This window comes from Bufo bufo, chromosome 5 (genome assembly GCF_905171765.1).
Source record: "Bufo bufo chromosome 5, aBufBuf1.1, whole genome shotgun sequence".
Lineage (NCBI taxonomy): Eukaryota > Metazoa > Chordata > Amphibia > Anura > Bufonidae > Bufo > Bufo bufo.
The window spans coordinates 530,953,219-530,965,292 of NC_053393.1; the positions used below are offsets into that span (position 1 = coordinate 530,953,219).

The following is a 12,074-nucleotide window of genomic DNA, read 5'->3' on the forward strand; positions in this document are numbered from 1 at the left end:
TTTCCCCCTACCGGGCGAAATACACAGGCTGCCTTCAATTGCCGTAGCAATTGCACCTGTCTGTTTCCAGCCACCTTGCTCCCTTCATGGGTAGAGTCCCTACACCATCTCCTGATGCTGTATCCAATATCCCTGGCGGGCTCTATTGTGTTCCGTGCGGCACTGTTTCTCCCTTCTCGGCGAGATTTAGAGGCCACTCTCAATTGCTGTGCAATTGCCTCTGTTTGGTTCTAGTGGGCACCAGGCTGCCCCCTTGTGCCCTTCATTTTTATTTAACTTCTCTATCTCCAGGAGCTGTTGCCGTTGCTCCTGTCGGGCCTTATGGTGTTCCTTGCGGCACTTTTTCTCCCTTACTGGACGAGATATTGAGGCCACTTTGTAGTGCCGTTGCCACTGCAACCTCATCTAGTGTGCACCAAACAGCCATCTTACTCCCTTCTTAGGTGAGTTCCTGCACCGTCTCTGATGCTGCAGCCGTTACACCTGTCGGGCTCTATGGTGTGACATGCGGCCCTGTTTCCCTCTTTCAGGTGAAATAGAGGGCATTCTTCATTTGCCATTGCAACCTAGTTGTGGTGTGCACCTGTCGTTCCTTGTGGTACCGTACGGCCCTATTTTTCCCGAGCGAAATATAGGTGCCATAGCTAACGTGGCAGCCGTTGCATTTCTCTGGTCCTAGGGTGCTCCATGTGGCCACATCGCTCTAATCTTAGACCTAGTACCTCTGCCATCTCCAGATGCTGTACCCATTGCACCTCGCTGGTCGTATCTCTTCACTACACAGCCTTTTTTCTACCTTACAGGTTGAGGACCTGTACCCTCCAAATGCGGTCGCATTCCTGGATGCTGTGGCTTTGTTTCCACCCTCCTTAGTGTGCAACATGCAGCCACTTTACCTCGGTTTTGGGTGTGTATTTTTAGTCCCCACGTGCTGGGCCCTATGGTGCAATCTGTGGCCCATACGGTTTCTGTATTACTGGGTGCTTCCTTCCCCGGGCTCTACTCTGTGCTGCGGATGTTGGTCACTTCCCTTTTCGGCCATCCTGGTTCAGCACGAACATGGTAGCCATATCTGGCAGGGGTGGGCCAGCCCAACCTCCTCCTTGTCGGTCTATTACTGCTTCTGGTGTACCCAGTATATGACTGATCTGTTCTGATCTGGTGGGTGGTCCACATACAACCACGCTCCCTACACTATGGCCTGGTGGTTGTTGGTTTTTGTGCTAGGGTTGCTATTGCCATCCCTATCAAATACTACTTTTGGCTGCACTCCGCGTTCCCCATATTATAAAGGAGCACCGCGTTGTTTTCTATTACAGGGCGGACCATTCCTGGTGGAGTACAGTGATCTCCACTGGATCTTCTCCTTTTTGGGATACGTAGCTTGCTGAGCACCGGCCGCTGCAGCAGTTTTCAGCCATCACTGGATCTCCTCCGCCACACGGAATCCTCCTGGGGTCAGCGACATATCCTCGCTGGACGTCCTCCCTGATGAGTCAGGGACAGAACCACTGAGCGTCACACACCTGCCTGGTAGGTGAATTTTCTGCTGATTGCTCTGACATAGGACAGGGTTCCGTAGTTCCTTCTGGGTCCGGGTGTTCCCTTATATCTATGCTTAGTTGTACTATCTATCAGAGGGCAGTCCATCGGGACCTTGCTATTGTCTGCGCCCATCCGGTACTCTCTCCCCCTGGGAGCCTTCTGTATGTCGGTCGCAGCTGGTTTCTACATTTCGTGTAGTCACTCCCGCTTCTTTTATAGCGACTTCACCATTCCTTATGCATATGGGCGTCTGTTGTTTTAGTGGTACAACCCAAGCCGCTGTATTTGCCCTCCCCGGGACAATGTATGCTGATTGCTAGCCACTATTCTTTGAATGGCTAGTTGTCCATGGCCAATTCCTTCCCATAGGGTGGTTCTTTTCATTTTTTCTTGGATATTCTGGTTTTTGTTGTCCTCTGGTGGTTCGGTTCCTTGTGAGCCCATTGCGGGTACTCCTTTCTGGAGTCCCTGTCCCCGTTCATTTGACCACACAGATTCTGTAGGATAATCGTTGTTTGGGAGGGGCCTGGGTTGATTGTTCCCCTTGCGGGTTCCAATAGCCTTTTGGACCTCATGGGGTTCATGTCTGTCTTTCCATCCTCCCACTTCAAGTACCTGGTATTGAGTGGTTTAGTGCTACGGTTTGCATTTCCACCTTATGGTCTCCTTCGGGAGGGACTTCCTCCTGTTTGAAGAGCCTTCCTCCTTAGACTGTTGGGAGTACTTTCCTTCTCCTTCCATGTCTCTCAGTCCAGTGTGTCCCTGCTGAGATTTCCTGGGCCTGCATCTCCCTGATACTTCATTTGGCCGGAGTTTCTCCGGTCTTGCGCTTCTCAGCGATATTTTGTTTTCAGAGGCTCGTTCCTCATCTCCTGATTTTGGGATGCAGGTCTTCTCTTATTTTTTTCTTTTTACCTGGCCCTTACTTCCTACCTCCTCCCTTTCCAAAGGTTGGCGGTTTCCCTTAGCGCCTTTGGGGGTTTTCACTTTCCAATAGGACGTTTAACTTCATCACCTGCTTTGCAGTGGGGGGAGTCCTGCTCCCTTCATATGTGAGCCTTGCTATGGCTTCCCTCACTCCAGTATGCCCCTGCTGAGATTCCTGGGCTTGCATCTGGTTCCCTTCTTCCCTGATGATTAGTTTCGCCAGAGTTTCTCCGGTCTTGCGCTTCTCAGCGATATTTTGTTTTCAGAGGCTCGTTCCTCGTCTCCTGGTTGGGGATGCAGGTCTTGTCTTTTCTCTTTTCCTGGTTTTTACTTTCAACCCCCTCCCCTTCCAGGGGTCGGCGGTTTCCCTTAGCGCCTTTTAGGATTTTTTCCTTTCAATAGGGCGATTTAATTTTTTCACCTGCTTTGAGGTGAGAGGAGACCCGCTCCACTCACATGTGAGCCTTGCTATAGCTTCATTCTCTCGTTTGGCCTTCAGTGATTCCAATTTCCCTTGCTCCCCTGGCCCTTCAGGGGTTCTCCTCAGGGTGTCTGTGCTTTCGCCTGAGGCAATTGGGATGTTGGGTAGATCCGATACGCGACGCTGTCCTACTTTCCCTCCAGCCTTCGGCTGAGCTGGGTGTTCCTTTGCCTTCTTCTTGCATTTGGGACCTTCTCCCAGGCATTTGTCCTGGGGTGCTGGCAGTCGTCACTGTGGCCTCCGAGTTTCTCCCTTGTTATGAGGCTTCCTGCTTATTCCGTGCTTTTCTCCTGTTGGGTCACATGGTTCTCCCGCACCTGTATGCCCACAGGTGACATGGTTGTTCTTCCCACCCTCGGGGACTGCTTTGGGACGTCCCATGGTGCTGTGTCCCCCAATGCCATGCACGAGAAAATTGGATTTTTTGTACTCACCGTAAAATCCTTTTCTCGTAGTAGGCATTGGGGGACACAGATCCCTCCCTATGTTGTTTTACTTCAGCTTCTCCGGGCTGGTCTCTTGATCTTTCCCGGTACGGGAGTTGTTGGTTCCTTGCCTTTCTTCTCTCTCCTACTGCTTTTGGTACAAACTGAGCTGCCTAGTGTCTGTGGAGAGGGTATAGCCCAACGGGGAGGAGCCAACACTTTTTATGTCTAGTGTCGCCTCCTAGTGGTAGTTGGACATATACCCATGGTGCTGTGTCCCCCAATGCCTACTACGAGAAAAGGATTTTACGGTGAGTACAAAAAATCCAATTTTCCCCCACATTCCTTCTGAGAAGCCCAGCAGCTGCTGAGTCCATCTGCAGCGTTCCCTGTAAGGATCCTAAAAAGCTTCTGGAGCCGCGTCAAGTCATTCCTCAGACATGAGGCGAAAGTCAGATTCTTCTAAGAATAACGAAAACAGGAAGCCCGAAAAAAAAAAAAAAAAAAAGTCTCCACTAAAAGCAAGCAAATGTAGGGGCTGTACATGCATAAAGCTGGCCATAGCGGTTTTAACTAGTAAAAAAAAAAAAAAAAAAAAAAAAAAAAAAAGCATTTTTTTCTTACCGCTAGCGTTTTCTTCACTGCATTTTAACCCTATAGAGAACTTGTTAGCAAAAAGACTGAAAAACGCTAAGGCCCCATCCACACGGTGTTTTGACGCCAGACTTTTGGCGTACAATCCGTGCCAAAAAGCCTGCAAAATCCACCTCCCATTGATTTCCGTGGGAGGCTGTGCGGCTGTTCACGCGGCCAGCAGCAGTTTCAAGCTGCGACCGCGCCAAGAACGTGTCCTCCCTTCCCATAGTGTACTGACGGACGGTGCTGGAACCTGCGGCATCTGACAGTTTGCGGTTTAGCTCCATTCATTGGGGCCAAACCGTAAGTGGGTCAGTGGCATTCCAATTGGAAAACCATGGCGCTTTCTGCCGCGGAACGCGCGGCTGATTTTGCCTTTGCAAAATCTGCAGCGTGAACGGAGCCTAAGAGCTCCTGCGTGACGAGTTTTTTGAAAAGAACACATGTGGCTGCCACCCAGCTTTCCCACGTTTAGACAGAACTACAATATATATATATTTTTTTAAAAGACGACTGAAGGACTTAAAGATTTCCCTGGCCTTTTCGATTTGCTCTGCATTTCAACACCGCGTCCATGACGAATTTCGGGAGCGATGGAAAACCGTTTTTTTTTTATTTTTTTTATGTGTAAACAGAAGATATTTGCACAAGAAACGCGGCCAAGATTGAGACACAGAAAACAGGAGGCGGCTCTGAAAATCGGCGCTGTGTATGGCCGCCTACACCAGAACGGACTGGGTTTTATTTGCCTAATCAATATGGTTCATTTAACCCCTGATGGGGGCAGAACAGAGGAGACAATGGGGGTCATTTCTGAAAATTTTTAGCCAGTTTTTGGGACCCATTTTTGCAACTTTCTAAACACCCGTTTGTTTTTACGCTGTCCTCGCTACTTGGGGGTGGCAGGCCTCGCCCAATTTACTAAAAGAGGAGTATAAAGTAGCCCAGTTAGAGGCTGTAGTAGTTTTTACTCCAGGTGCACAGACTACCGGAGGTGCACCTAATGTATGACAAGGTGCACACTTCAAATCCTCTGGCAGCGCAGCAGGGAAACAAAGCAGATCAGTGTAAAACGTCGGTCTTGGTATAAGACCCCCAATGACTCACAGTAACAGCAGGCTAATCCAGGACACCAGGAAGCAGCTGCCCCTACAAGCAAAATCAGCAGGCTGCAACCCCTGCGTCTCAATGGTTCTGATACTACCACTCCAGGTCTGATCTGCAAATAAAATACCAGTGCAGCAGTGAAAAATGACACATGAGCAGTGCATCTGCAGAGAATCTGAGTATGAAAAGAGAAAAATTGCTGCCAACTGTGGTCCGTCGCCCAGCTTCCTTATGCATGCAGGAGACCGAGAAAGCTCAGAAATTTCTGTTTCAGCGAGGGGTGACCCTAGATTAGGACTCTTTGGAGTCTGGAGCAAAGAGCAAAGGCATCCGATACGGGTTGCAAAAAGTGGTGCGTCACCTGCGACTTTGAGAAGTACAGTTGTCATAATTGCATGAAGACGCACAAATAGTTTGATAAGCTATGGAAAGGCTGTATGGAGCATGGGGCGGGCCGCCCCCCATATAGAGCATGGGGCGGGCCGCCCCCCATATAGAGCATGGGGCGGGCCGCCCCCCATATAGAGCATGGGGCGGGCGCCTTCCCCCCGTATGGAGCATGGGGGGGGCCGCCCCCCCTCCCGCTCATGGAGCATTGGGCTCAGCTACAGGACTAGAGCCGCGGGCGGGTCACCAGACGAGGCGCACTACAGTCTCCTACAAAAGACCACCGGAAAAGCTTATATCGCAAGCCCAGAAGCGCCATGCGGCTTCTGCACCCGAGCCTGCAACCCTACAGACCGAAGCTGTCGACCTTAGACTCTGACAACTTGATTTTATTGCAAAAGTGAGAAAATATTCTTCACCCAAGGACACAAATATTTCCCTTTTCTTGCAGTACATTGACAGGAAACATACCGTGCTCAACAAGCCTTGTGTACCGCATGGCAGTATGTGCAGAGGACGGGCAGAGCAGCTTATTTACTAGAGAGCGGAGGACAGTGTGTGAAAAGCAAGTGGACAAAGCAGCCTATGCCCCTCCCCCGCCCCAAAGAGATATACGGCTCTATATACATTTCAGCCTACGCTCTGCACCGCACGTGCCTGACTTGCTGCTAAAATCTGAAGCTTGCACTTAAAAGGGTTGTTGACCTTTAGTGACCTTCTCTACAGACCCTCCCCAGGAGTTTCTGGACCCGTGATGGTGATCATTCTTAGGCGAACATGTTCGCCCCGTGGTCGTGCTGCGGCCCGCAATGCAAAAGCACAGTCTATGAGGCAGCCGCAGCGGATCGCGGACCCATTCACTTTAATGGGTCCGCGATCTGGCCGTTCCGCAAAAAGATAGGACATGTTCGGGACTCTGTAGTACTTCCATAGGGTTCCGTGCTTCCGTTCCGCATCTCCGGACCCATTGAAGTGAATGGGCCCGCATCCATGATGCGGTATGCCCACGGAACAGCACCCGTGTATTGCAGATCCGCAAATGCGGTCTGCAATATGGCAACGGGGCGCGCGCGCGAAGAGGCCTTAGCCGATCCCCGCTGTTGGACTCCGGCTCCATCGCTGCCCCCGGGACTCCCTTCATCAACATCAGGTTTGATTTGACACTGGGTTAGGTGACCGCTGCAGCCAACGACTGGCCGCAGCATCAAAACGGATGCTGAGATCAGGGTCCTGTTCAGTCACTAAAAGTCAACTCACTCTCGGTGAACAACCCCTTTAAGGGGGTTGTATGGCAGATCTGTGTGCGTATTAGCAGCATTTCCGTGCAACATAAGAAGCATGCGAACTGGCCAAACTGGCGCAGGCAAATCTGATTCACATGTGTTGGATGCGAACGCTCATCCCATTTAATGCACGAGTCAAATGCACTAAACCTTTAGGGAAGGTCCACATGGGGACGTTGACGCTACGGATTTGCGTGCAGCAGATCCACAGCACTTTACAGCAGCAAAGAGGAGCAGAGAAAAAATATAAATAAAACGTAAACTGAACCGCGGTCTGGATTTTGAATTGGCAGAGTGTCAAATTACGCTGAGGATTTCCATGGCGGATGTGCATAGGTTAATATCGGTGGCAGATCTGCGACAAATCCACGTTGTGGAAATTCTCACCACCTGGCACCGCGTCGGGAAGTCACATGTCACTGAACGCGCGGCAACGTGGATGCAGACTGGTCACGGAATACATGCTATGTGAACATGGCCTTAGGGGGGACACCGCTACCCACGAAAGCAAATATTCCTGATGAGAACTACATTCCCCTTGGACTGACTGATAACAGAGCAACAGACTCTAGTAGGAAGGGTTTAAGGTGTACTGTCCCTTTAATGAACCCGGACACAGAAATCCCCCGTATTCCGCAAAAAATCGTCTCGCTGGTACTTTTCTGGCTGTCAATTTATCGAGCATCAGCAAAGACCGTCAGCAGGAGGCGCCGCGAGTTTACTTAGGGACAGGGTTGAGTCATAGTAAATGACACGGGTTACACAGAGGGGAAATGCTTAAAGGCAAAGTCTCGTGCATTGAAAGCGACTCGTGCCGTTTCAATTACAGAACAAAACCTTATTCGTGCTCAAAGCAAAGTCAATTCCACGAAACTCGTGGAGCCTCGCTCCGTGTCCGCCAGAATCCGCTCTGTCCTCATTCAGCTCTGCTGACGCTTCTAAAGTATTTTTCATGAAATTTAAATTCAGTGGCATCTTCTTAGAACAGATGCACTCTGTAATCCCTCCTGGAAATTATTGAATAAATTGACAACTGGGTGTTACCAGTTGTCGGTGTGGTCGCTACGCAGCCTGAGATGCTCCAACTGTCAAGTCATTCGTAGGTTTCCAGGAGGAATAACAGAGGAATGGCGCAATGCAGAATAAAATTTAACTAATACAGACATGCTGGGAGAGGTGACAGAATTGGTTTGTTCTACAGGCTGCCTACAGTGCCTTGCAAAAGTATTCACCGCCTTGACTTTTTTCGTGTTTTGTTACATTACAGCCTTAAGTTCAATGTTTTGTTAATCTGAATTCTATGTGATGGATCAGAACACAATAGTCTGAGTTGGTGAAGTGAAATGAGAAAAATATATAAATAAAACTATTGTTCAGAAACAGAAAATTGTCCTGTGCATATGTATTCACCCCCTTTGTTAGGAAGCCCATAAAAAGCTCTGGTGCAACCAATTACCTTCAGAATTCACATAATTAGTGAAATGAGGTCACCTGTGTGCAATCTAAGTGTCACATGATCTGTCATTACATATACACACCTTTTTTTGAAAGGCCCCAGAGGCTGCAACACCTAAGCAAGAGGCATCACTAACCAAACACTGCCATGAAGGGCAAGGAACTCTCCAAACAAGTAAGGGACAATGTTGTTGAGAAGTACAAGTACAAGTCAAGGTTAGGTTATAAAAATATCCAAATCTTTGATGATCCCCAGGAGCACCATCAGATCTATCATAACCAAATGGAAAGAACATGGCAAGAGACGGCCGCCCACCAAAACTCATGGACCGGGCAAGGAGGGCATTAATCAGAGAGGCAGCACAGAGACCTAAGGTAACCCTGGAGGAGCTGCAGCGTTCCACAGCAGAGACTGGAGTATCTGTACATAGGACGACAATAAGCCGTACGCTCCATAGAGTCGGGCTTTATGGCAGAGTGGCCAGAAGAAAGCCATCACTTTCAGCTAAAAACAATAGGCACGTTGTGAGTTTGGGAGAAGGCCTGTGGGAGACTCCCAAAATGTATGGAGGAAGGTGCTCTGGTCTGATGAGACTAAAATTTGACTTTTCGGCCATCAAAGATAACGCTATGTCTGGCGCAAATCCAACACATCACATCACCCAAAGAACACCATCCCCACAGTGAGACCTGGTGGTCGCAGCATCATACTGGGGGGATGGGACTGGGAAACTGGTCAGAGTTGTGGGAAAGATGGATGGTGCTAAATACAGGGATATTCTTGAGCAGAACCTGTCCCACTCTGTGCGTGATCTGAGGCTCGGACGGAGGTTCCAGCAGGACAATGACCCCAAACACACGGCTAAAGCTACACTTGAGTGGTTTAAGGGGAAACATGTAAATGTGTTAGAATGGCCGAGTCCCAGCCCAGATCTCAATCCAATAGAAAATCTGTGGTCAGACTTAGGGCTCATGCACACAAACGTTTTTTGCGTTCCGTATACGGGCCGTATTTTGATTCCGTATACGGAACCATTCATTTCAGTGGGTCTGCAAAAGATGCGGACAGCACTCTGTGTGTTGTCCGCATCCGTTGCTCCGTTCCGTGGCCCCGCAAAAATTATGAGGCATGTCCTATTGTCTGTTTTGCGGACAAGAATAGGCATTTCTATAATGGGCCTCCTGTTCCGTTACGCAAATTGTGGAATGCACACGGGCGGCATCCGTTTTTGGCGGATCTGCAATTTGCAGACTGCAAAAAACGGTTGTGTGCATGAGCCCTTTAAAGGGGTTCTGCAGTTTGTTTAAACTGATGATCTATCCTCTGTATAGATCATCAGCATCTGATCAGCGGGGGTCCGACACTCGGGACCCCCGCCGATCAGCTGTTTGAGAAGGCAGGCCTTCTCACTGTTTACCGCTGGCCCAGTGACGTCACGACTAGCATCAACTGGCCTGGGCGCGGCTAAGCTCTGCTCACTTGAATGGAACATAGCCCCGCCCAGGCCATTGATACTAGTCGTGACATCACTGGGCCAGCGGTAAACAGTGAGAAGGCCTGCCTTCTCAAACAGCTGATCGGCGGGGGTCCCGAATACTTTTGCAAGGCACTATACTTGGCACTTTGGGCAACCTAAGCATAGTCAAGTAAAACACTTACCAAAGTCGAGGAACTGCTTCATGGACAGAGGCGAGGGCGAGTAGCGGCTGAACCTCTCAATCTGTTTGGGGGCATTGGCCAGGGCGGCATTTTTCAGCAGGAACCTGGCAAACTTCATGTTGGCGCGCGGAGATCGGCCTCTTTACCTAGACAGGGAGACTGCATCATGATTAAAGGTGAAATATCAGGAGCGTGTCCCTTTAAGTGATGCCAGGGTGCAATGCTCTATAAAAGTTATCAGGGCGCGACGTGCTACCGAAGTACAGATATAATTCATGGAACAGCGGGGGGGTTGTACCCGGGCGGGCAGCCAGCGGTGACAGGCTGCGAGATACGACTAGACGTTATGTAACATAAGAGCGGGCAAAGTATAAAGACAAAGGGCAACTAGTGTGTGCCAGCCTGGGGTAGGTGGGCAGCACCAGGGACTTTATGGGACACCCGATATATAATACCCAGCTAGTCAATCTTAGGTGACCATGAATGGTGGGCACCTACCCTCACCCCCCCCCCCCCCCCCCTTTACCACCATGACCCATCCGGGATGTCACCTTCTATGGCATGCACGAAGTCTATGCCCAATGTCCTTATACCCCACAGGTCACTTGCTGCCCCCTCACTTGACTGGCAGACTGCAGGGTAATTATAAAAAGGTTCTGCAACTTTCTAATACCTATGCCAAACGCTTGCTGTCAGTGAGTAGAAACCTAGTGTACGTGCAGATCCTGGAAACCTATCCTAAATACCGTACTTCCCACAGCTGAGACTTTGCTACAATTGTATCCAGTCCAGTCTAGACTCCAGGCTGATACACTGTAGCAAACAATTTAGAAAGGGGAGACCTCCTTGCTCAGGACGTCTTTAGCTCACAGAGGATGCACTGTAACAAACCCTCAGCAGAACTAGGGCAGGGCCTTTCTTTCGGTCTGCAGAGGCAAACTATAAATATTTCCATTTGCCGACAGCAAGCAGAGTTCTTGAAAAAGGTAGGCAATTGAAACACAAAGTTGCAGAACGTATCCTAATTCTTCTTACGGCTGAGGGTTTGCTACAATTGTATCCGGTCCAGTCTACCCCCCCCCCAAACTGACACATTGTAGCAAACAATTCATTGCAGAGGATTGTGTAGAAGTGACACATTGTAGCAAACAATTCATTGCAGAGGATTGTGTAGAAGGCACTGTAACAAACCCTCTGCGGGACCAGGTCAGGAGGCAATCAAGAATATTGCCATTTGCTGACAGCAAGCAGAGATCTTGAAATAGGTCGGGAACTGAAGCACAAAGCTACAGAACTGTCCATCATGCCACTAGAGTAGCGGTTTCACACATGCACCTTTCCAGCTTTAGCAAATCTACAACCCCCATCATACTGCGGGTGTCACGGCATGCTGGGGGTTGTAGTTTTACAGCAGCTGGAGGAAGGGGGTGGGGGGGGGGGGGGGGTCACAGGTTGGAAACCACTGATGTATATGGTGCAGAGGAGCAATGATAGCTATGGTGGACCTATATGTCCATTATAGAGCATGCTGGTACTTGTAGTCCCACCAGACAGAGGCAGCACTGCATTATGGGTAAGGGTGCTACATCTCCAATATCTTCTCAGCACCTGTGCACCCACTGACTGTATGGTGGCAGCATTGCACCCAGGGGTGACCCCTGCACCCCAAGACCAGCAGGCAGAATGTCACTCACCTCTTACAATGTGCAGCAGCTGATGCAACCCGAGCACAGGATTGGCACTTGAAGGGATGTCCTCCAGCCGAAACGATAACGTCTCCCTTGAAGGCTATCCAGCTCACCAGTAAGGACCAGTACAGGACCAGGACCAGTACCACCACCCATCCACTTCTCACTCAGTATCCCCCTGCAGCCACTCGCTCTTATTATTACTCTGTCCATAGGGGCGGTGCCACAGAGACAGTTTCCAGCCCATCGCAGCGACTGGCAGCTCAACCATCCAATCAGCGTCCGAACTTGTTTACTGAACTCGCGGAAACGCCCCGCCCCTCGTCGGAGGAACGACCAATCAGAGAGAGGGACAAAGAGAAAAGCCGTTCATGGGACTGAAGAAAGGAACAAACAAGTACAAGACGTGAGGATGGGGGGGTCGCCAGGAATGGGCGGGGCTATGAGGGGCATGTTGCTAGGCGCAGTACAAGCATCGAG

At 50.0% G+C, this 12,074-nt stretch overlaps 1 protein-coding gene across 1 annotated transcript in view; it reads right to left on the reverse strand.

Moving 5' to 3' along the window:
• PDK4 (pyruvate dehydrogenase kinase 4) overlaps nt 1-11,788 on the reverse strand; it is a 32,584-nt gene extending 20,796 nt beyond the window's left edge. Inside the window, exons 1-2 of the mRNA XM_040431219.1 lie at nt 11,601-11,788; nt 9,907-10,052 (exon numbers count right to left, since the gene is read on the reverse strand). Of these exons, the coding sequence (XP_040287153.1) occupies nt 9,907-10,024 (118 nt within the window). The 5' untranslated portion in view covers nt 10,025-10,052; nt 11,601-11,788. The remainder of the gene's footprint in view (nt 1-9,906; nt 10,053-11,600) is intronic.
• Between the last annotated feature and the right edge of the window lie 286 nt (nt 11,789-12,074).